Here is a 24,614-nt window from a genome sequence, read left to right as displayed (position 1 = left end):
CACTGCTACCCCATCATAAATCTATCAGAGTTTGATTCATATACAAATTGGCTAAGGCTTGGAGAATAATTCAGAGAACTGCAGTGGACAGAGAAAGGAGGGGCTTTATACATGGCTCACAAGTGAAAAGCTAATAAATAAAGACCATCAGTTTCTTCATTCATTGCACTTCCATCTCTGTCAGGAAAGCTATTACTGAGATGCTGTAAGAACAAAATAGCTCCAGTACATTTATACATAATGGTGAGCACCTTCCAAGCAGATGTGATCATTTCCTTTCCTAAGGCTTTAATGATGAAACTTATAATGTGAGATTGTCACTAAATGGTTTCTATTTATGGCTGTGAAGTGGATATGCAGTATATTATAAACAAGAAATTCATCTGGGTGAACTAAATCTAAAAATGTCTAAATCTAAAAAAATCTTAGGATTTTAAAGTTAAGTTGTGGGATGGGCAAGGGAAAAATGTGAATACAGAGATACTGATATCAAATGTGGTCCAAAATCTAAATGGGAAAAGGACAGCGGGAAAAGGACAGCAGGAAAAGGGGCTATATGATAAATGAACAATGCCATTTATCATACAAATTGTACTAGCCTTTTCGCAGTTTCCTTTGTCAAGAAGTCCTTTGGTTGCTCTACGTCCAAACCCGCATGTACAGTGTCAGGTGTGTCAACTATACTCCTATCTACCTCACATGGGCTGATCTTTAACTGGGGTTTATCCAAACCTTCTGCTAGGGAAACTGTGTGAGAAGGGCGGCCAGACTGTGGCGACTGTGCTAAAGTGTCACAGCTTCCTGTTTTTGAAGTTTCTGTTGGTCCTTCTGTATCACTGGCATCTGCACTTTCGGTTTCTCCAGAACCTAGGGAAAGTTTCTCAGACTCTGTCTTACAAAATTCATCTGTAGCTTTTGGACTTTGGGACTGAGGTTGGGCTGTGACCACAGGAGGGGTGGATTCAACTTTGAGAGGGTCAGAGTTCCCAAACATTGAGCCAAGTTTCATGCCAAACACAGATGAAACAGATGATGGTTCTTCCTTTCCAGGTGGCTTTTCATCCTGGAAAATACCAGCTGAAAGGCTTTTAAAACCAGAAAAGAGACCACCATCTGTCTGTTGTGGCTGTGGTGTCTTCGCACTAGCGGCTGGAGATGGAGTGGTGGAGAAAATGGATCCAATAGACGTGCCTTCAGCAGCTACAGACATAAAGCCAAATTTAGGGGCAGTCAGACCTGATATTTCAAAAATGCCCTTGGTTTCAGGAGCTGGGGGTGGTGCAGCTTTGTCAGATACTGCAGAACCTGTCCCCTCTAAATTCTCAGCATGCTCATCACCCTCTGTTTCTTTCTCAGGGAAAGCAGTTTTCATGGTGGATTTATTTAGAGAACTTTCTTCTGCCTCTGTTTTGTCTGTTCGTTCTGCCTCCTCCACTAATCCTTTTTCAGGGATCTCAGAATCCTCAGTGCTTTTAACATGTCCATCTCCAGATAAAGGTGTCTTCTCTGTGCCTGTCTTTTCAGTGCTCTCAGAGACAGTTACCATTGCAGAAGGATCCCCTTGTCCAGACTCTGTGCCAGACTGTTGATGTTCTTCAGATTTAGTTGTTTCAGGACCTTTGAATATACCAAATATGTCACTGGTAAGGGATTCTGTAGCAATGCTACTTGGAAGTCCAAAAAATGAGCTTTTCTGTTGTTGTTGTTGTTGTTGTTGTGGCTGACAAGGAGCAGGTGATGATCCAAAAAGTGAACCAGGTGAACTTGAAAAAAATCCACCAACAGTTGATTTACTTGGGGTATTTGGGGTAGAAAACATAGACATAAAGCCAGAAAATGGAGCTGGGTCAGGGGACTTCTGTGGTCCTGGCTGCCTTGGCCCAGCCATTCTTGTTCCTGCCATTCTTGGGCCCCCCATCCGTGGCCCTCCCATCCTTGGTGTTCCCATTCTTTGTCCTGACGGGCCAGGTGGTCTGGCCATGCCTGGACTGGGCTGTTTTTGTGGTGGAGGACTAGCAATTCCCAATGATGGACCTTTCGGAGATCCCACAGCTTGAGATGTCATGATTTCTGGTGAGTTGGTACCAACAGTTTTTTCTTCATCTGTTGAGACCACTGCAGCAGAATTATTACTTTCAAAAGGTTTCTCTAATCTATGTGCAGGTTCTTTACGAGCTTCTCCAAGATCTAATTTAGCCTCAGTTGGTTCCTTTGCAGTCTCGTCAGATGTGGCTTTCAATTCTTCTTCAATAGATTTTTCTGATTCTGAAACCGCAGCCTCTGTTGTAACTGTTGTAACTGATTCTGAAGTAGGTTTCTCTGTAGTGGCTATCACTGAATCGACTACAGTTGCTTCTTCAGTAAATTTGTCCACATCTGCAATAGCTGCTTGGTTGTCACCAACAACTTTTAAAGGTTCCTTAGGTAATTTTTCCACATATGTGACTGCTGTTTGTTCTTTACCAGCAACTTCTGAAGGCTCCTCAGTTGATTTTTTAATATCTGCAACTGCTGTTTGTTCTTTACCATCAACTTTCAAAGCTTCCTCAGTTGATTTTTCCACAACTGCAACTACAGTTTGCTCTTCACCAGTAACTTTCAGAGGTTCCTCAGTTTGTTTTTCTACCTCTGGAACAGTTATCTCTCCTTCGACAGCTTTCGCATGTTCCACTCCAACCACATCTGATCTTGTGTTTTTGTCAATATAATCCATAACACTTTGTGGCATCTGCAGATCATTTTTTTCTGATGGGCTTTTGATGGCAGCTATGTCAGTTTCATCACCTGTGCTCTTAATTTCAAAAGTATCTGTTTCTGATTCAGCAACTTCTTTCTCAGAATCCACTGTATCTTTCATTTCTTTATATTCTTTTTGGATGGCAGACTGTCCCTCACTTATGAGTTCTACAGCTTGTTGGTCCAGTAGTGTCACATTTATTGTGTCTGTGATAGAAGCTTCAACCACAACTGAGGCATTTTCATTATAAGAAAGGTGTTGTTGCATTGTGGCTATTTTGTCCACCTCCAGATGTGGATCTGTTAGGGGAACAGAATTTTCAGTGGTATTTTTATTGATATCCAAGGTTGAATCTTGACTATCTTGGCATATCTGCTCTACTTGGAGTTCCAACTCAACTGATGATGTAGAAAGAGTCCCAGAGGGTACATTTTCCATGGCCTCAACAAGGTAACCCTTTGCTTCATTTGAAAAATATTTTGTATCTTGTGGTCTCACTTCCGAGGCAATCTCCTCCTTCAAAGGAACATTTATTTCTGGCTCTGTCTTGGTTTCCTCCATGAAAGACATTCCAAACAGGCCAAACCCAGTTTTAGATTTGTTACCATCAGAAGTTCCGCCAAGTGAAAAGACTGAGGAAACTTTGAAAACGCCCTCTGATTCAGGTGGTTTAGAAGCTGCAGGATATGCCTCTGATGCTTGCTGGTTTTGTCCACCAAACATAGAGAACAGTCCTTTTCCTGAGGGCTCTGAACCTCTGGGTCCTGGTGGGGTTATTCTAGGTCCAGTTTGGGGCTGGGCACTACCTCCAAACTTGGAAAACAAACCTGCACCCGGGGTTTCTTTATGTGTATTAGAACCTGGGAGAATGCCACCAAATATAGAAGATCCAGTGGAAGGTCCTCTTGGTGTGGCACTACCTCCAGGATGACCTCTGGGACTGGGTGGTTGCTGAGGTGCAGATGCACCAAACATGGAAAACAGGCCTTTGCCTGGAGGTTCTTTAGGTAAAGGACCTCTAGGTCTACTTCCACCAGTTGGCCCTCTTGGGCCAAATGGTGGCTGACTACTGGATCCACCAAACATAGAGAATAAGCCTTTTCCCTGGGTCTCTTGTGGGGTTGACAGTGGTGGTGTTGGGTCTTTGGATCCATGTGAAGATGGGGCGTTTGACCCCCCAAACATTGAGAGTAACCCTGTGCCAGTAGTGTCCTTGGTAGATGAGTCAGGAAGAATGCCACCAAGTATGGATAATCCAGTTTGGGAGGATATCTGCTGTGGGGTTGCAGTGGAGCCACTAAACATAGAAAATAAGCCTTTTCCTGGTTGCTCATTAGGCTGTTCAGCCTCAGGCTGATCAACAGCTAAACCATCCTCCTTGGAGGTTGTGATTTCCTCTGTGGGAGGTTTGGGTTCAGGACTGGGTTTAGGGGCAGATAAGGTGACATCTCTTTCAGTTTTGTCATGAAGCTGTTGGACTTGTTCAGGTGATTTTACATCTGAATCTGAGGGTACTTCTTTCAGTGACAACTTATCAAGAGACTGAACATCTTCAGGCAATACAACATCTAAAGTTGTGCTTTTATCCTTGTCGGCTAACTCTTCCAGAGTTTCAGCACCTTCTGGTGGTGCTGGCACTAAAGTTGTGTTTTCAATGTGGCAGCCCAGGTCACTGAGAGGCTTAACTACCTCAAGTGGTGTTATGTCTGATGCTGTTGATTTTCTACGCTCAAGTAGTGGCTCACAAGCCTCAGTGATTTCTACTTTTACTTCACCTTCTGAGAGGTTAGCTTCTGTAGTTGAGCTAATCGCTGTCAGGATGTACGGTGAGTCATGTTCATCTGCATGTGTACGATCTGCTGTAGTCAGTGTAAGTGATGTCTCTGGTGAGTAGGTCTTGACCTGTTCTGATTTAATTAATGATTCTGTACTACTGATGTCTGTAGCCCTAGCATCCTCAGATATATCAGACAGTGCAACAATATCAGCAGGCAAAGAATCCTTACAGTCTGGTAGTGTTACTGCATTGGGACTGGTATCTTCAGGGGCACTGACTTCTTGCAGTTCAGGCTTGCTACATTCATTGAACTCGTGTTCAATTGTCTCTTCTTCTGGTGAACTTGCTGCTGAGACAAAAATATGGGGTAGTCTAATGTATGGTTTTGGCTCACCTGGTTCAATTTCTGTATCAACAGGAGGTATGTTTGAGCAATTAATGCCAATGTAGATTGACCTTGGGTGGCTGATTTCCTCCTGTGATATGTTAGCTACAGTAGAGACCTCACCAAATCCACCAGATTCTGTGGATATAGTTTGTTTGGTTTCCTCTGAACCTTGCTGCTGTGACATGTCTGATTCAGATATAGCCATGTTATGTGTGATGGCAGAAACCTCTTTGGTAATTGCTTTAGATATAACCTCTGACAATGTTTCTGAAAGTTCTACTGAACCACCTTTAGTTAGAATTTCTTTGGGTGTCATGGTATCTCCTGGTTTAGCTGGTGAAGCTTCAGGAGGGGGCAATTCTTTCCCTAGAGTCTCTCCTGTTGGGCTTGCATTTAGTGTTGCCTGTGGTTGCTGATAGTCTTGAGAAATAGATGAAAACTTGAAACCATACATTGGTGACTCGGAATGAGAGACCACAGGTGATATCACTGGGGATGTTTGAGGGCTCACACCACATAAAACTGAATCTCTTCCTTTGTATTGTGATTTAGTAATTAGTGATGATGCTGGAGCCAAATCTGTCTGCAGGGCTGCAGATTGATCTTTGTATAATTCAGATGGTGAGGAAGCAGCTAGTTCACCTCCAATTGTCAGTGGGCTAGATTCAGCAAAGGATTTTGTTTGTGCTGTTGGAGATTTAAGAAGGCTTTTCCTGTTTGACACCTCATAATCTTCATCTGGTAATTTAAAAGCAGAGTCATCTTGGTGACTAACAAGGGCTGGTGTGCAAGGCAGATAACTTGACAAAACAGACATTTGTGGGCTTAAATCAATTGTCTCTGATATTTTAACTTTAGGGGTTGCTGGGGTAATTGTCTCTTCAACATTGCGGTGCATGAGAGATGCGCTTAATGCAGATACCATTTTCTTATCAGGAGTAACAGCAACATGGCTGACAGCAGGAGTCTGTGTTGGAGTAATTTGCGTCCTGTGGTCCACAGGTATAGACACAATCTGAGTGTGGTGGGGCATAACAGCAACTGGTTTTGTACTGATAGAGGGTTGTGAATCTAAACCACTAAATAATGAAATCAAACCCTTAACAGAGGTGGATCCTGCTGGTGTCGAAGGTACCTCTGGTCCTTGCATTTCAGCTCCAAAGCCCTGGTTCAGATAACTACTCTTTACTTGTTTTACAGGCATCGGGTCATGTTTTGTGGTGGGTTGTGATACAAGTGCACTAACCTCTGATACACGTTGAACTGAAACCATAGTACTTAAGGGTCCAGTAACAGTGACAGGGCATTGGCTTGAATCAGGTTGTTTTGAGAGTTGAATAGGTTCTTTTGCATAATAATCTGTACTGGCACAGCTCTGTACAGGCTGTATGTCAAAAGACTGTAGAGAAGGATCAGTTCTGTTTCTATCATGTGCTGATTGTGGGGTAGGAACAATTTGGGATCTACCATACAGTTGCTGGGTAGAAAATTGAGGCAATGCCTGTCCATTACTTGACATTGTTCCACTATCTGATGGACTTTCCTCAATGCTCCCATAGCTGTCCACAGTTGGCTGCTTGATAAGAATTTTGGGTCTAAAGGTCATGTCATGTTGAACAGTTGTATCTTGTCTTTGCAACTTTGGAGCCTGAGATCTAGCAATGGACGAAGTCCAACCAATTTCCACACCAGGTTCCTGGTATTGCTGTTGTGGGACTGAACATTGTGTTTGCTGCTGAGGTATGTTTGGATATGCACTGTTTAGTGAGAATGTAGCAGGTCCAGTGTCCTGCATGGCCTGGGGAGCTACATTCTGAGGAGACTGAATCTTCCTCTGAATAGGCACTAAAGAAGAAACTGAAGTATTCAGTGGGGCAGAGTTCAATCCTGTTCCTGAATGCATTCTGTAATGTATTCCAGGTTGAGTGGTGGCCTGGTTATCAGTGGAATATTCCCTATGTTGTAGTGACGGCTGAGTTTGAGAAAATGCTGTATTTTCTCTAATCTCCTTGGGAGTGGGTGGAGGTATATATTGCTGCTGACAGTAAAGACTACTCTGAGATATAGAAGACACATAGGGAGAGGAAAGATCCTTTGCATCTTGATGACTGATAATTGTGATGTTGTTTTGAGGATCCACAGTTAGGTCAACAGTACCCAGTGATGTTTTCTTTTCTAATTGCCTTCCAGTTTGCCTTCTTTCAAACATTTCTTTCTTTGCTTTGTTATTAGTGAAATTCATGGGCTGTCCATCCTCTGGATCAGTGTGATTACTTGAAATGTTATTTGTATTTAGCCTGTCTTTTGCAGAGAAGTCCACTGGCTTATTTTGTTGGTGTGTGTCCTTGTAGGTGGTCCTTGAACCAGAAAAGACCTCATTACTGTGATAGGTAGATAGCTGCCTATGTAGTGTCTCAGTTGTGTTGACTCCACTCAAGGCTTGTCTTCCTTGGTGATGTACAGATTGCTCCACTATGAGTGGTACACCAATAGAACCACTCCTTGTTACAATTGCCTTGTTTCTGACCAATGGCACAGCTCCAGTTGGCAAGATATAAGGAGCTGTTTCAGATTGTTTCTGCTGTGGTTTTGGAGACATGTCTAGGAAGCTTTTGATGGAGTTGGCAGGTGCTGATGCTCTTTGATCTATTTCATGAGATCCACTGTGCACAAATCCTTGTTGCATCTGTTCTTGCGATCCTACTAGTGTCTGTAGCCTTCTAGGTTGCTCCTGGGAGGGGTGTGTTTCCACAATTAGTGGAACACCAACAGAATCTCTTTGAGAATATGCCAAGCTTGATGGCCTTGTCCTTACCAGTGATACTGGATCTGAATAATTTAGCACTGTGTCTGATTTACATGCCTTTGTTGACATATCTAATGTACCTTTAACAGAATTTGCTGGAGCTGTAGAGAGTGGATAAGGTTGGATAATGGACTGTGACACGCCACTGGGCTCACTTAAAGTGGAGCTCTGCAATGTCATATGGCTGGGAAGTGGTTGATACAGAACAGGGACAATATTTTCATCCAGGGTTTGCTGTTTTTGGACAGGGATCAAGAGTTGAGGTTGCTTCTGATAGGTTGATTCCAGTGGTGTTGGATCAACTACCAGGGGAATACCAACAGAATCCTTTCTGGCAATTGCTCTTGCACTTGGCTTATTAATAAGCGAAATTGCTTCACTTTGAGTGTATTCATATTCTGGCATTGTTGTTCTCAGTGTGGCTTGGGATGGCTTGGGTGACATATCCAATGCTGCAGCTGTGACAGGTTTTGTGGATGTCTGATGTGTCTGAAAAGTGGCTGGCGACTGTAAAGTTGAGTGATTTGACTGGGAAAAGACACCAGGTTTGCTCTGCTGTGATTGTTGGTGATATAGAATAGAATGTGAGTGGCATTGACTCTTATTCTCAAACTCTTGCTGTGTGTTGCAGATCTTAATGTCACCAAGAGGTTCTTGAGAAGGGATATTTACAACTAGTGGTACACCAACAGAATCTTTTCGTGCAAGTTCACGGGCACTTGGCTTGCCTCTTGTTAGTGGTATAGCTTCAGTAAGAGCATCACCTGTTCTTACTTCTGGAACCACCTCCTTCAGTTTGGCAGAAGATTTAGAAGTCATGTCTAGTGTGGCCTTAACTGTGTTGGCTGGTGCTGTGGCTTGCTGGGGTGGTTTACAAATTTCAGGGGATTCAGAAGACTGACCTAAAAGAGACTGCTGTCTTGGTAACAATGCCCTCCTACTACCAGATGGAATCTCCTCTTTTTTAACAGAGCATTTTACCTGATTACCTGTAATAGTATGAGAATGATATTCCTCAACAGGTAGTGAATGAATATACTCTCCTGTTTGTCCCTGAGGCTCTGTTGATTGTCCTCTACATGACAAGTCAATGGATTCATGATGACTAGAACTTGTTTCTGCCTCCTCAGAAGTTAATGGTTTTCTCTTTGCAAATGAAAGTGCATCACAGAGAGGATCCTTTGATGGCACAACGATTTGTGGAGTCTGCTGGGTTGTTGTCTTGGTAGACATATCTAATGTAGCTTTAATTGAGTTTGCTGGTGCAGTTGTCTCCTGATATTGCTGAGCTTTTCCACTAAACTGATAGGACGGAGTTGTAAAAATTGCTCTCTTACTGTCAACAGCAATCTGCTGTCTAAAACCAGTTGTAATTATTGGTGGGCTTTGCTGAAGCTTTAAATGCACACTGAATGAAGAATTCAGTTGCTGTCCCTGTGGGTCCACTTGTTTTCTCATAACAGGGCTTACCAATGGTGAGGTACATACAGGTTGCGGTGATTCCATTTTTGCAGGTTGTTTGAGACCTACATCAAGGCTAGATGTTTTACTGGAAATATGAGTAATTGAAGAGCTTCTTGCTGCTGAAAAGATTATGTTAGGGTCAGAACTCTTTGGTAATTCATCAGACGATGTGGGAGATGGTTTGGATGAAATGTCCATTGCACTTTTGCTAGAGGCTGTAACATCAGTTATAGAGATACTGTGGGAGGCTAGTGGTCTTTGGATATGTATTGTGGAAGAGGTATGGCCAACTCTGACCTCTGGAGTGGACAGTCTTCTCTCTGATTTGCTGTGTTGATCAACTGGCCTATAGTTGGTCTGAGGAACTGTTCTCAGAATTGAAGCTCTTGGACTTTGCTGTAATATGCCCACAGTGGGATATTCTGGATTAGACCATTCAACTTCTTCTTCCTCATTCTGTTTAGTAAGATCTACAGCAATTGTGGTCTTGTCAGTCAAGTCTACATTTGCTTTAGTATCCATCTGCTTTTTCTCTTTAAATCTTTTTAACTTGTACTTTGTAAAGTCAACAACTTCATCTTTTTGTGTAGATTCTACTTTGGCATCTGTTGCATGTTTTTGTTTGATATTTTTGTTTTTATTAATTGTGGCAGAAAAATCTAGGACTTTATTGCCTATTTGAGGGTCAATAGAAGTGCCAAAGTTATGATTTCTGTTGTAAAGGTGGGATTCATTATATGTAATTGGGCTTTCATTCAGTATATGTAACTGAGGTGTAAATTCCTGAGATGAATCTTGTGGCTGCTTTTGAGACAGTGAGGATGTTTGGTCCACTGCTAAAGTACTGCTGACTTTGCTAATGTCACACATCCCTGTGACTGTAGTCTTATTTGCTTGTGATAATACTCTGGGTTTGTCTACATGAGATGACTGCCTTGCAAGCTGGGGTCTCCCTGGAGAAACAGAAGGCACAGCCACAGTTGTAGTAGATGTAGTGGGTAAACTCCTAACTGAGGTTGCCTGTGCTGAAAGAGCTGAAGAAACTTTGGTAACAGTTGGTGGTGTAGGAAGTTTCCTTCCCAACTGTACAAATCCTGGTATTTTTGAAGCTGATGGAGTCTCAGGAAGACTTCTGGACATTTTTGAAGTCTCTGATACCTTGCTAGACACCAATGGTGGTGTAGCAGGTGTTGAGGATGACAGTATATCAGCTCTACTTGCAATGTTAGTGTTAGGAGACATTCCAGTGATTTCTCCGATAGCTGAAATTATGGAGCTTGACTTTTGTCTTGGTTGGTCTGCAGGTGTATCACCTACATGTGCAATCTTGATTTCAGGAATTGGGTAACGTCTGTTTGGAGAGATTTGTGTTGAATAGCACCTTGGAGAAGGTGCAGGTGAGAGTGTAAGCACATCTTTTATTCCCTGATTCTTCCAGTACGGCCCTCCATGTCCCCCTTTCAGTGACTTTAAAGTAAGATCAGCTGCCTCAATTGGCTCCTCTTGACAGCTGTAACTATTTTGTGCTGATTCCACCTTGATCTTTTTAAGCTTGTACACAGTAAAGTCTACAGGCTGATCTGCTTGAGAAGATATAGATTCCTGAAACATTTGAGAGAAGCTTTCCAAATTCATGTTCATTATTTTTTCTCCTTTTTTAAGGGCGGAAGTTAGGTCCATAGGTGCATCTGAAAGAACTAATTTATTCTGTTGCTGTCCTGGAATCCGGAAACCTTTATCTTCGGTGCAGAGGGGGATTTTAAAACCACAAAGGGTCACTTTGTCCTTTTCTTTTTGTTTCAGAATGTTAGCAATATTTTCAGTGATATTTCCTAGAGCTTGTACATCCTCTGGTGCAGCACAGGCATAGAGGTGTCTACCAGCTCTGTCAGTTAAAAGGGAATAAATGTATTCCTCATCTGTATAAACATAATATCCACAGTCCCCAGCCTCAGCTGGCCACCATAACCCTTGCTCCAATAGTGAAAGCCATTGTTGATACCACTCAGAATCCTCAAAGAGCATTTCATCATCTGTATCCCCTGTAGCTCCTGCAGACCTGCTTAAATCCATAGCACCACGTGTTAAATCCATTGGACCCTTTATTGTAGCAAGTCGTTTTAAAAACTCAGTTGCTGATTTCAAACCAAAGTCTTCTTTTACATCACTTCTAACACCAGGTTTTTCCACTACTTTGCTGAATTCCTGTACACTGCATTCTGTAAGTGATCTACTTAACCGTGTCTTTGTCTTTTCCATGGACAAATTTAGAGCACTACATCCATCAATCCAAGGTTTTCTCATCCTGTCAAGATCATTCAAATGGTCACAGCTACTCCAGGGTTTCTTGTCTCTGCAACTCATATCAAACAAAACAAGATCTTCATCTGGCTCAAGAAAGTGATTTCTGCTCTCAAAGAGCTGGGCAGCAGCATCCCTCCAAGGATGTGAGGGTACATTGAAGTCACTGATGTCCATTTCTATAGGATTTAACCATATGTGATTTTCCAACTGAGGTGCTCTAACCTTTGTTGGTATATGCCCGTGGCATGCTTGGGAGCGTTCCTGAACTTGAGTGGCAAGGGCTTCAGCAAGAGCATAATCATTGAGTTGCTGCCACAGAAGAGCTTCTATGAGACACTGATGCTCATAGAGCTCTGGTGGAATAACACCATGCTCTGTAAAGTTGTATAAAAGATCCTTGTAGCCATACTCATGTGCTGTCCCATACAAGAGACGCTGAATTTCCTCAAGATAACGCTGGGTTGAGGAAATTGTAGGATCTTGCAAAACCTGAGATTGCAGAGATTCTCCATGGGTAACAACAACTGGAGTAGATGTAACAACTGCAGTTGTGAGTGTTGCTGTACTTGAAGGGATATCCTCCTTACTCTTTGGTAGTAAACGATCAAGAAGGCGCTTTTCGGGTTCCTTTCCAGGAGCAGAAATGCTACTGTCATTGGGGCTTGTTTTGAAAATGCTGGATAACAAACCAGGAGATGTGCTACTTGTGCTTGTTTTTGGTTCCTCCTTCCCAAGCTGAGGGGTTGATGGCTGCTCTGTCTTTGATGATGGCTCCTCTGTGACACTAAAAAGACCTGAGAGGAAACCTTTTTGAGCTGAACTTTTTAAATCTTTATCTGAGGCCACATCTTGGGAGGAATGCATCTCTACTGGTTTGGATCTCTGAATCTGTGGTCGCCCCTGTCCTGTACGTGGCTGATGTTGTTGCTGTGTTGTTTGAAGGTTCACCTGTTCAACGGTACCTGAAATTTTGTTCATCAGGCCAGATAATAATCCCCCTGATTCAGATTGGGCTGGATTTTGCGCTGACTTAACAGTTTGCTGACTTGCCTGAGCAGGTTGAGGTGACTGTTGTTCCTCTGGTACATTTTCACCAGATGCAAGCTTCAGAATACCTGAAATCAAGCCTCCACTTTGACTTGGCTGTTGGGTTGCTGTATGTTGAGGACTTGCCATTTTGTCAGGCTGTTGCTGGTGTTGAGGTGACGTCTGACCAAACAGACCAGACAAGAATCCTCCTTGCTGACTGGGTTGAGACGACGGTCCAACAATGCTTGATTTATTTCCCTGTTGAGACCCAGTCTGTGGGGCAGCCTGTTGTGGTGCATTATCTGTAGATGCTAACTTATTAAAAAGCCCCGACAATAGTCCACCCTGCTGTGGCTCTGGTGCAGAGGCAGCAGGTTGTGGAGGTATCTGGTTTTGCCTACGCAGAGGTTGTCTGTTACCTTGTTGGGGTTGCTGCTGGTTTGGATGACTAACAGGCGGCTGCTGCTGTGCTAGAGGAGTAGGACCTGCTGAAAATAGCCCAGAGAAGAAGCCTCCCTGCTGATTAGGTGGTTGCTGGGTTGTCTTAGGGCCTGCTTTTTGTGCCTGTTGCTGCTCTGGGTGACTCCCCACTGTAGACTGTGGGGTGCCTGCATCTGCAATTTTGTTTAATAATCCAGTAAGCATCCCTCCAGGATTACTGGGGGGCTGTTGTGGAGGGACTTGGTTTTGCTGTTGTAGGTTTTGTCTATTGCCCGGTTGCTGACTAGATTGGTGCCTGGATGGGCCACTCTGTTGCTGGTGTCGGGAGGGCTGGGCTGGATTTGCTGGAGCAGAGTCTTGGGCCCCAATTCCAAAAAGACCAGAGAAGAAGCCTCCTTGTTGAGGAGGTGCTTGTTGCGCTGGTTGTTGGTTAGTCTCTTGAGCACCAGACTCTGACTGTAGCTGAGATGGAGTAGGATTGGATTCCACGATCTTGTTAAAAAGTCCTGATAACATGTTACCTGATTGCTGATTTGGCTGTGTAGATTGTGTAGCACCAGACTCTGACTGTAGCTGAGATGGAGTAGGATTGGATTCCACGATCTTGTTAAAAAGTCCCGACAACATGTTACCTGATTGCTGATTTGGCTGTGTAGATTGTGTAGGTCCTTTTGGTGGCTGGGAAGCGGATTCTGTGAGTTTTAACAAACCCCCAAACAATCCACTAGATTGAGGCATTGTTGCTGTTGCTTTTGGAGACAATTTTTCTGTTGTTTGGTAAGGCTTTTGCTGTTGGTTTGGTTGTTGATCTGAGGTTTCAGGTTGTCTTAGTTGCTGGTCAGGTTGGTCTTTGTCAGGGGGAGGTGCTTCTGTTGAACCTAATTTAATCAATCCTGACAAAATCCCTGTTGACTGAGTCGGGGGAGTGGTACGTTGATTCAAGTTTTGTTCAGGTCCTTCCGTTTTCGCTGTATGGTCAGGTGGATCTGGTGACTCTTGACTGGACTGAGTTGGCTGAGACCCAGTCACTGTGTCTGTAGCTTTTTTCAAAAGCCCAGATAAGAGTCCTCCAGTAGGTGGCTGTGCAGCAGCAGGTTGCCCTTGACTTTGAGTTGGAATTTGGCCAGATTGGCCTCCTGGCAATGTTGACAGTGACTGATTTGCAGGAGCAGAAACATTATCAGAGGCAAATTTAAAAAATCCAGACAACAATCCTCCTGACTGTTGTGTTGCAGAAGTCTGTTGTGTTTGGGGAGAAGAATGGGAAGGTGATGAAAATAGGCCTGAAAATAGTCCACCTTGAGGCTGATTATCCCCTCCCTGGGCTTTCTTGTCAGAAGATGCATCTTCTGTTGATCCTAGTTTAAACAATCCAGAAATAATTCCTTGAGCCTGTGAGGCTGGTGGTTGTGATCTGACTTGTTCCTCAGGCATTGGAGGACCTTGATCTTTAGATGTGACATCTACTTCAGGCTGGAGATCTTCCTTGCACTGGGCATCTTTTTCAGACAATGTTTGCTCTTGAGACAATTGTTCTGTTCTGCAGACAGTGCTCTCTGTGGTTTCCGGCACCATTTGTTCATTATGTGGCTCAGTTTGACCAATAGGTTTGGTTAGCGTCACAGTGGGAGTCATTTGTGGTTTTGCAGGTTCCTTAGCAGGTTCACTTGGGGCTACCTTAAACAGGTTTGAAAACCAGCCAGTTTCTGTGTTTCCTTTTGATACACTTTCAAGAAGTGCAGCACGACTTGGAGAGGGAGTTCTTGCAGGGCTGGGGGGTGGACTTTTTGGTGGGGCACTGGCATCTTCACCAGATGCAAACTTAAGAATCCCTGAGAGCATACCTCCTTCTATTTTTGGTGGGGTTGTTGTGGAAATATTTTCAGAGGAGAAAAATGGAATTTTGAGTTTGTTGCCTAAAAATGTCTCCTCTGCAGGCTTGGTGTCAGTCTGCGAAGAATTTTCAGGAGGAACTGTTGATATGAGGGTAGAGAGAGATTTCTTAAAAGGACTGAAGAATCCTGTTTCCTCTGAACTGCTTTCAGGTTTTGGTTCAGAAATTGCAGAAGTTCTTCTTTGCTGAATATCAGGTAGCTCACCAGATGACTCTGTCTCTGGAAGAAGCTCTACTGACCCACTTCCCGTTTCTTGCAACAGCTCAATTGATCCACTTCCTGTATCTGGTAAAAGATCAACTGATCCACTTCCTGAACCCGGTCTCGCCTCACCTGATAACTGTCGCTCTGATTGTGAGCCCTCTCTATTAGGACTTGTGGCTCTGTTTATAGAACCTAGTTGGGATTCATTGCTTGCAGCAGATGCACTTCTTTGCTCTGATGGCTGAGGTGATGGCTCTCTAGATGGTGGTGCACTGGAAAAAAGTCTCAAAGGACTAAGCCTTCCTAACATGGATTCAAACCCAGATGTGGATTGGTTAGCAGTGGTTGCACTGCCTTGTACCCCAGTATCAACATGTGTTGATGCCTGATCAGTGTCAGCTTGCCGACTGGATTCAGAGGATTGAAATGGCAAAAGAGACTGAAGAGAAAACTTTTTTTCTGTTGTGGGCTCCTGAGAGGCAGGAGGAACTATGGCTACTGGGGGGGAAGTACCACCACTTTTGGGAATAAACGAAAGCAGCTTTGAAATGCCAGACTCAGGTTGGGGTGATGCTTGGGAGGTAGGTGGATCTGTTGCAGTGGTACCAGAGGTTTCTGTGGCTTCAGTACTAGCTTTAGGGATCAAAGAGAGCAGTTTTGAAATACCAGAGTCTGCCTGTGGTGGTTGGGGGGGTGGAGTTGTGCCAGAGGCTTCCACCTCAGTGGTAGACTTTGATCCTGTGATTGTACTGAATAATGAGCTCATTGCATTCTTTACTCCAGCTATGCCCTGTTCAACAGCACTGTCCTCCTTAACTTCAGGTTTGGCTTCAGTGCTATTACTGTCCCCAGGTTGCACAACTTTAGCATCAGTTGGCAGTGCTGGGAGTTTCCTTCTAATTGGTTTAGGCACTGATTCATAGTTGTTGATCTCCTCCTCTTTTATAGCCAGGTATTCAGACACTGAGTGAACTAAGCTCTGAAGTTCATCCATTGCATCTACATATTCATCACTTGGCTCCTCTACAGGAGACAATATAGGATCTTGTCCATGACCTGTTCTTCCTTTGCTTGAATAGCATTGTCCTCCAAAAGGTGACATATATTTGCCAGGGTAGTAGTAACTTTCATATTCATAACTAGCATCCCCCTCAGTGAATGTCAGCTCATCTAATTCCTCCTCAGATCCAAAGGAATACTGCATCTCATCTGAACCAACTGAGCCATATTCACTCCTCCCCCTGATCCTTGCAGCCTCTTCCCGAGCAGCTTCCTCCTCACGAAAAGCTGCATAGCTCTCAAGTGTGTCCTCTAAGGCAGTTTTGGCCCACAGTCTGGTCTTGTAAAGTAAACCTTCTCTGTCTGTCTGCTGCCGTTGCTGTTTGACAGAGGGAATTATATCAATTTCAGGAGGGGACGATTCATCCTCAAAGCTGCCGGCTTCCTTATAAACTAACCGTACTTCTCCACTACCAAAGCCATGCCTCTGTCTGTGTGGCCTACCATTCGGCTCCTCTGTATCCTCAGGGGATAGTGCATCACATTCTACTGTCTGATAGAACCTGCTACCTTTGGACTCACAAGAGTTGTCACTGATCCGGTAGATGATGCTTTTATCTTCATCCTCCCACATTTTTTGCTCAGTGTCCAAGTAATCATCCAAGACACCTGAGTCAGGCACTTTATATTTACTCTCCCAATCATCCACACCCATACCTGAGTCAACAGGGATTATTCTTACTCTACCCTTACTGTTTGATTGCCTGGATTCAAGAAAGAAAGGTGCCATGCAGGAAGCAGTGGAATACGATGCAAAGAAAAAGAAAGAAAGAGAAATTAATCAAGACGTGAATCAGAAACAGCAGATCATGCAAAGAAAGTGTTCATGCAAGTAAAGAAATAGAATAGCAAATGGAAAAAAGCCAAGTACACATCTGGAAGAAAAAATATTTTGTTTGATACTGTGCAAACTTATTTGTCACAAAGTTGTGCTGTTGCCTATGCACTTGAAAATTTTAGGTGAAAGTGAATTGCAGCTGTTTGCTGTTTGTATGTCAATATTTTGGTATTCTAGCTTGTTGGCTGTAACAGCTGATTTTGTCAGAGATAATTTTGTTTTCCCAGCGCAACACTTACAATTTAATTGTTTACATAATGAAAATATCTATATCCGACAATCTGTAAACTGGTACAAGCAAGAGATTAACAGTGTTAAATCAATTAGACACTTAATATGATATCAACAACAGAAATAATTACTGCATCCAGTAATGCTACAGGTGTATGTTCCAGAGAACAACTATCTAAGGCTATCTAATGCTTAAAGACAGTGGTGGTATTTCTTAAAAATATGTGTTTCAAAACCTCTATCAATGGATTCTGCTGCTCTTGGTAACTTGACTCCTCAAAGCAAAGAGCACGTATGCATGCACAAATTATTCTCAAGTGGTACTGCAATGGTGAGGGCAGAGAGTTGTGTGTTTGCTTATGTGTGTCTATGAGTGGGTGTGTTTTTACCTTGGCCCCCTTTCTCTATAGTCTAGCTCATAGCTTTGTATAGAGTCAGACTCCCTGGACAGGGTTTGATGTTGGACCCTTCGTCCTATAGGGTACTGGTGCACTGACGAATTTGTTTGGGAGGTGTTGTGGAACCGTGGAGGTCTGTTGCCAGTTTCACTGCGGTAGTCACTATCGCGGTCATCCATTGCACTATCATGGTCATCGAAAGCTGGGCAAAGACAACACAAACAGTTCAGTAAAACACAAACAAAGATAATTTATATAATAAATTAATTAATTGATAACTTTCAAAATATACAGGAAACTCTAAGACCTCCAATAGATTTTCAGATAATACTCTGCTCTTGTTCACTCATTTGTTTAATGTGATAGAATAGCTCTCTGGTAGACCTAAGTATTAGACAAGACTGCAATACTGTAAAACTTTATCCTGCTTCCACCCTTCCTTGTATTGCATGCATGACATTGTAAGCACATAGTAGAGCCAAATGAGTAAAATGTAGCTCTAAACAAACAGGCAAGAAATAAAAAGGGCGATTCATACAAAAGTCACATTGGTACAATTGTCACATAGTAAGTCACTGCTCATACTCAGAGGTTTAATCTGAGAGGCAGGATGCTAGGACACTGCTATGATGTATGGAAACAATGAAATTTGTTTGAATAAAAAGCTCCTTCTTGTGGTAGCAGGCATGTAATACAACATTCATGGACACCAAGCTGACAATGGCATGAACAACATGAAATTGGATTCATGTAACAAATTAATGATGTAACTCCAAATGCAACATAAAACATGCCAACTAAATTGGCACCCACACATGTTACTTTGTATTCTGATAAGGTGGATACAAGAATGTGAAATTTCAAATACAATAAAGACAAGCAAAGGATTCAGACCAAACATGCAGAGTTCCATATTTAAAAAGAAGGGAAAAGAGCAGTGCTGTACCATGCAGTAGCGGAGTCAATGACAAGTCACTGGGGAAAAAAAGACAGCCACTATACGTACTCTGCTGGTCACTCCATCCAAAATAACTCCAACTGCCTGGTGGCGTGGAGGCAAGTGTTCAAAGAAGTCAGGAAGAAAAGTCAACTTTATTACTGAAGAATCAAACCAGTAACTGTAACTGGTGATGAACAAATGAGTATGTAACATGTAATGGAAACTGAAAACACCCAAATCTGTGAAGCTTGATGGAAATGATGAGTGGTAATACCAGTATGAGATACATAAGAGCTAAGTGAAGCAATGTGAAGAAGTCACATGAAGTAATGTGATGACTAAGCCATTTTCACAAAGGTAACATCAGTGCTCAACAGGCAGGAAACACAGCTCTTCAGAACTACCATTAACAGTGGCTGGTGCATCCAAAAATCCTCTTTAGTGTGCAAACAGCAAGCTTGATTTTTTTAGAAATCAGTGGGGACTCCAAATAATTTACTATGAGCTGGCACTGAAGTAGGTTTAAATGTACAAGTCAGAGCCAAAATGCATCAGAACTTGACTGGTGGCTGATATAAAATGCCTTTTCCACAAGGAAAATGAGGAGGGAAAATATTTTTTTTCTAAATCAAAGTCATCAGTGTGGAATGACACCTTAGTGGACAAAGGACCCACAGAACACAAACACACATAAACATACATGGGAAAGTGCTATGGCATGAATATGAATTTTTACTTTTATACTCACAGCACTGAGAGGGCACAGATGCCATTCGTCTTCTCTGGACTTCTTCCTGCAGTGGATACTAAGAGAAAAATACAAACAAAAAAGGAGAAGAGAAAATGTGAGGGAGGACAGTGGAGGACAACTGAATCAAAAAGATTTAAGAGTAAAAAGGCACATGTCAGTACAGTATTTATAGAACTTCTGTGATGTAATAACTATTATTTTTCATTAGATGGCAGCAGAGAGCTAATACAAACTGCAACATCACTGAGAAGGGTGCATATTATGCCATAATATTTGGTAAAACGAAATAAATAAGGAGAATCTGAGAGTCTGTGCATATCTGTGTAAACAGCACGGCACAAATTTCTTTAAAATGTACTTAAATGGAAAACAAAACTTTAAAGATTTCATATGCATTTCCTGTGTTAATCAGTTTTACATTATAGAAGATTCACTTTCTACTGTATGCATGCTGAACATCTGCTGCACTTAAGCTCCAGAAGGGGGAACAGCTTGAAAATCTTTTTGCTGTTATTTTCTTCCCAGAAGTTACACAGAGTGATCTGGTACAGTAACTTGTCAGTGCAAATGTATTTTCATGCAGGATAGAGTAAATGCATGACAAAGGAAAGCACCTTTTTAAGTTTTTATGATTCCTATTACGTTTTTACACACAAAGACCAGAATACTATTATCCTGTACTGCTTGAAAAATGTAGTTTCAAGTGACAACAAGGGTTCATATTACCACTCTAAGACTTCTTTCCCAACTACTTACTTTCAAGGTGAAGAAAAAGGATTTCTGTCCTAGTTGGGATTCCCCACTGTTTTGTCAGCATTAAGATCCCCTTTGAGACTCATGAATGAACTGCAATTTAACCTCTCTAATAGCTTAACAATCTATAACTTATTATCAGGAAATAGACTTTTTCAGTAAACTTACCTCGTCATGTATCCGCATGGTGTTGATCCGCTCCAGTTTACTGGTCCAGTACTGAGCCTCGTCTTCTGGGATATCTGGACAGATGGATTGGGCAAAAGAAATAGATGAATTGACAGTGAGAAAAATTGAAAGAGTGATAGGAAAATATGTGGAGGAGAGTGCAAGAGAGGGTGGAGAAAGAGAGGAAGTGGAGGAAATTCAGACACATGGGATAGAGGGATAGGTGGATGATGGATGGTATTATTGAGGAAGGATTGATGAAGAGAGAAAGTAAATAATGGAGGAAGGAGAGTGCAAAACACAGAATGTGAGGCAAAGTGCAAGAAGAAATGAAAGACTACAGGCACTGTAGCTCCACTCTTCCCTCAATCGCCTCTCCTCCCTACTCCCTATCCCATCCTGTCTTATCTCATCCACGTTGCTTGATGTGCTCCCATTTTATATTCATGTGTGTTTAATAGCTGATGAGGGTTCCTTTTGGGGGCCCAGAAATAGAATTAACAACCACCTCAGGCGCCTCATAGGTCCTCCCCAAAGCCAGAGAAAGAAAAGACGTCAGGGTAGAAGAAGAGAAAATGATAAAAAAGGGGAAAATGTAAAAGTCTGGCTACGGTGTCTGCCATGTTCCCAAGTCAAAAAATAGTTAGTCAGTCATTAATAAGTTGGAAGTACAGTATAAACACTTATAATTGTATATTTCTACAATCTATCTTACATGTCTACATCCAAGTCTAAAGTTTCAAATGCTAATTTGTGTCCACAGTTTTAGTTTTAGTTATTAACAGTCACGGTTTGCCATGTTGGTGTGACACTTTATTGAGCAACTGCAGGCTTAGTTATGTAAATATTGATAGTGCAACATAAAAAAGTTAATTTTAATGACTTTTGTCCTATTATTATTCTTTGTCTTCTATTTGGTAGATAATAATGGTCTAAGTTTTTAAACTATAGTTCCAATAATGCTTTGGGCGATGTAAACAGGTTTTTAGCCTTCAGTATTTGTTTACATTTTGGCAAACTGGCACCCTTAAAAGTCTGCCTAATTAGTTATTAGCAATGTTTGCAATGTACCACGGATGTTCAGACAACTAATACTGGATTACTTTGATACTGAAGAAAACTTACAAGGAGTGTCTTTTTTCTGATTTCTGAGCGGATTTCTGAATGTTTATTCAGATGGCCATCGCATATAATGATGTCCTCGGAAAGTGTAGGTCACACTGAATTTAAAAATAAAAACACCTGGGTTATACTATAAACAGGTATTTGTGAATGTGTTTGTTTGTTTCAGTATCACTCATTGTAATAAGTGATGACTTATAAGGAAATAAGGATTTGTCAATGTTTGCTAAAACACTGAAACTACTATCTTATCTCCATCTTCAGGCCCTGGCTTTTGTGTCAAGATAAGCGGACAGCAGCATGATCTAGTGCCATCTTGACATTAGGTGAGTGTCGATAAATAGAGTGCCAGGCAGTGCAAGGGGAAAAGCAGAGGCAGCTCAGAGCAGACACTTCAGACAGCTCCTGAGATTAAGAGCTTGCTGAGGAAACAAAATGGTCTAAAGAAATGTTGTTATTTAGGTGGTTACACTCGAGAAATAAAAAGAACAAGAAATAAGAATAAAGAGGAATATTTAGGATTATATTTCAGGCAACCAAAACGTTACCATGAAGAAACTCTTCTTAAACACTTCATGAACCCTAGTGGTACTTCCACAAGCACTAATATATGGGGATACACCATGGCAGTTGAATACAAGTCAGTTGTTAGCAGAAAGAAGAGAAACAATTACTATACAAAACACATGGGGGTTTCTTGTTTCTTGGTTGGATTACGATATTGTACAAGGAAATATCATATGTTTTCATATATTCCAAACCTGCATTTTAATCAGCTGAGCTGAAAATGACTTTTAGTTTAATCTAGTATATTCAAGGAATTTGCTGTTTTCATGTTTATTCATCTGATAGGTATTTTTCTAAGGCTGTGTTATTATTTGTACATTAATTAGAATGTGAAGACTGGAGTTCTTATTTTGAAGGTAAAATGGAGGCGTAATCACACAGTAAAAAGACAAGAGAATGTCCCCACAGTATAAGTGTGATTTCCAAACGAAGGAAACTTTGTGTTTGTTTAGCACCTGGCTGATAAAGGCACCAGGTTTGTCAGTATTTCAATCCATATTGTGTTTGATATAGAGTGACATAATAACATCTTTTCATACTTTCGCAAATCAATCAGAGCTTGTCATTTTGTTAACATAAAAAGTGGTAATTCATGAATGGAGTATAAATGTTTATTCATTATCAGTCTATGGTTATCATACGATTATTACGTTAGAGATTGCATCTAATATTGTTGGAAGATCATTAAGCTACAGTGCAATATTCTGTTAGGATATTAAAGGACGGTTATGTTTTTCTTTTTTGTTTTCCATCGTTAGCTCTGCTCATGGAGATTAAAAATGGTAGTTAGATTCAGCCAAGGATGGTATACTATCAGGGTTTTGGCTATGTGTTTGTGTGTGGGTTTTTTTTTTTTGGCATATGTGTGTTTTTGAACATATGCATACCAAAGGGCACCTCAAAGCGGGTGTCCAGCAGCACTTGGTGTGGAGTTGGGTTGGTGGTACCACAGATCTCATCCTCTCTCATTAACACCTCAGAGTCAAGAGATGTCCACTTTCCTGGTCCCTCCTGAAAAAGAGAAACACAGAAAGAGGAGAGGGAAAGAGAGACAGAGAAAGAAAGAAGTCAAGAGGGAAGGAAGACAAAACACAGAAGATTTACTCATTGAGAATCAAAGCGACAACATGGTAATTGAGGGCACGGCTGCGCTGAGGAGGAATGCTATTCAATAGACCTGAGCAAAGACGAAAAGATGAATAAGTGAGGAACAACACTGCAGTTCAGACCCTGATAGAATGGGGGCTTGCGTTTACTGTGCTTCAAACTGAGGGGAGAAGTCATTGGGAGCTGCATTATTAATGACTACACATGTGCTGCCTCGCTTTAAAACTCTCCAGAAAAAGTAATGAGGTCTAGAGGCAAGACAAGCCTGCCCGCAGCGCACTAAAATGAGTTGGCAACAGCTTCTAACTGGCAACCTGTGAGAGTGCTTTTTAAGACTAAGCTGACAGGTAAAGATGGTGTTTTAATAAGTAACTGGTAGGTGGAAGGTGAGTATGTGTGTTTATTTTTAAGGTGTTGTTCTGAGCTTAAGCAGCCTAAGCAGCCCATACTGCATAAAATGATTCATTTTATTGTATTTATTTTAATGCTCATCCATCAGTACAAACACAACAGCCTACAGTGAGGGCTGGCAACGTCGAAGAGGACGCCACATAATTTCTCTGCCTCTCTACCTCCTGTTGCTAAGGTATAGAAATTGTGGGGCAAGCTATGACATATCATTTGTAAAAAGACAACTGCAAATGTCTTTATGCCACATTAACGACACATCATATGAGCAGCTGAGTGGGAATAAACATTCACATTATCCACAAGTAAGACAACAGAAGTGTCAATAAACAAAACAGCACTGGCTTGTGACATTTTGATGTCCATAACCAGTGCCACCATCAGTTCAATGCAGCAACATTAATATTAATATAATCAATTCAGTTCATTAAAAAGTAACTATATAGCCTATATTGTGTTTATGTTTGTTTTACCTTGTTAATGAACAGCTATAAATATATAACATGATAAAAACTAGCTAATTCAGACCACATTTCCATTTATCTGGTGTAACAACAGGGCTAGCAATGGAGGTAACCATCTAAGAAGAAAGCGAGAATACTCCCAAGACGTTACAACGTCTTCCAGTTGGCATAAATGTAGCATTATCCAAAGTAGCCACTGACAGCATCTGTCTGTCTGTCGGTTGTTGATTGATCAAAATATTCAAATGATGCTGCAAGTGATTCATAAAACTACAGTTTTTCTTTTATGAAAGCCTCATGCAGCCACTGGAAAAGAAATAGCTGTCTATTAAGACACGAAGGTCATGAATTTGAAGTTTTAAATCTGCTTTATATACAATGAAAAACTGAATTCATTTTTTGAATTTTTCAAGTCTGTCTTAAAAGATTAGTCAGGTGCCCATTTTTACATTGAAACAGTTATTCTTTGCTGTAATCATTCCTCCTGTTCATACTGGCCATGAAGACATCCTTCTCTAATGCCTTTCCAAAGTAAGTGATGGGAGATGGGGGAAAGGCCACAGTGTCCTTATTCTGTGGGAAAATATATTCCAAAGTTTGTCTGAAGCTAATATGAGGCTTCAGCAGTCTGGAAAACACTTACTTGATTTGATGGACTCAAAGTTACAGTGTTTTTAGTACAAAATTCCCTCTTTGTGTTACTATTCTTCCGTCACAGCTCAGCACGGAAGCACAGTCTGGAGAAACATAAAGAGGGAATTTT

General features: G+C 41.8%; 1 protein-coding gene across 2 annotated transcripts in view; it reads right to left on the bottom strand.

The window, feature by feature from the left end:
* LOC122875723 (protein unc-13 homolog B-like) overlaps positions 1 to 24,614 on the bottom strand; it is a 177,741-nt gene that overhangs the window by 104,242 nt on the left and 48,885 nt on the right. The window contains exons 5-9 of one of the 2 annotated variants that reach the window (XM_044195163.1): positions 22,760 to 22,883; positions 20,184 to 20,257; positions 19,260 to 19,317; positions 18,578 to 18,613; positions 17,563 to 17,773 (exon numbers count right to left, since the gene is read on the bottom strand). In XM_044195163.1, coding sequence (XP_044051098.1) covers positions 17,563 to 17,773; positions 18,578 to 18,613; positions 19,260 to 19,317; positions 20,184 to 20,257; positions 22,760 to 22,883 — 503 coding nt within the window. The remainder of the gene's footprint in view (positions 1 to 17,562; positions 17,774 to 18,577; positions 18,614 to 19,259; positions 19,318 to 20,183; positions 20,258 to 22,759; positions 22,884 to 24,614) is intronic. The other variant, XM_044195166.1, reaches the window with a different exon arrangement.

Source organism: Siniperca chuatsi, linkage group LG5 (assembly GCF_020085105.1).
Source record: "Siniperca chuatsi isolate FFG_IHB_CAS linkage group LG5, ASM2008510v1, whole genome shotgun sequence".
Taxonomy (NCBI): Eukaryota; Metazoa; Chordata; class Actinopteri; order Centrarchiformes; family Sinipercidae; genus Siniperca; species Siniperca chuatsi.
This window is presented reverse-complemented; position numbering and strand designations above follow the sequence as displayed.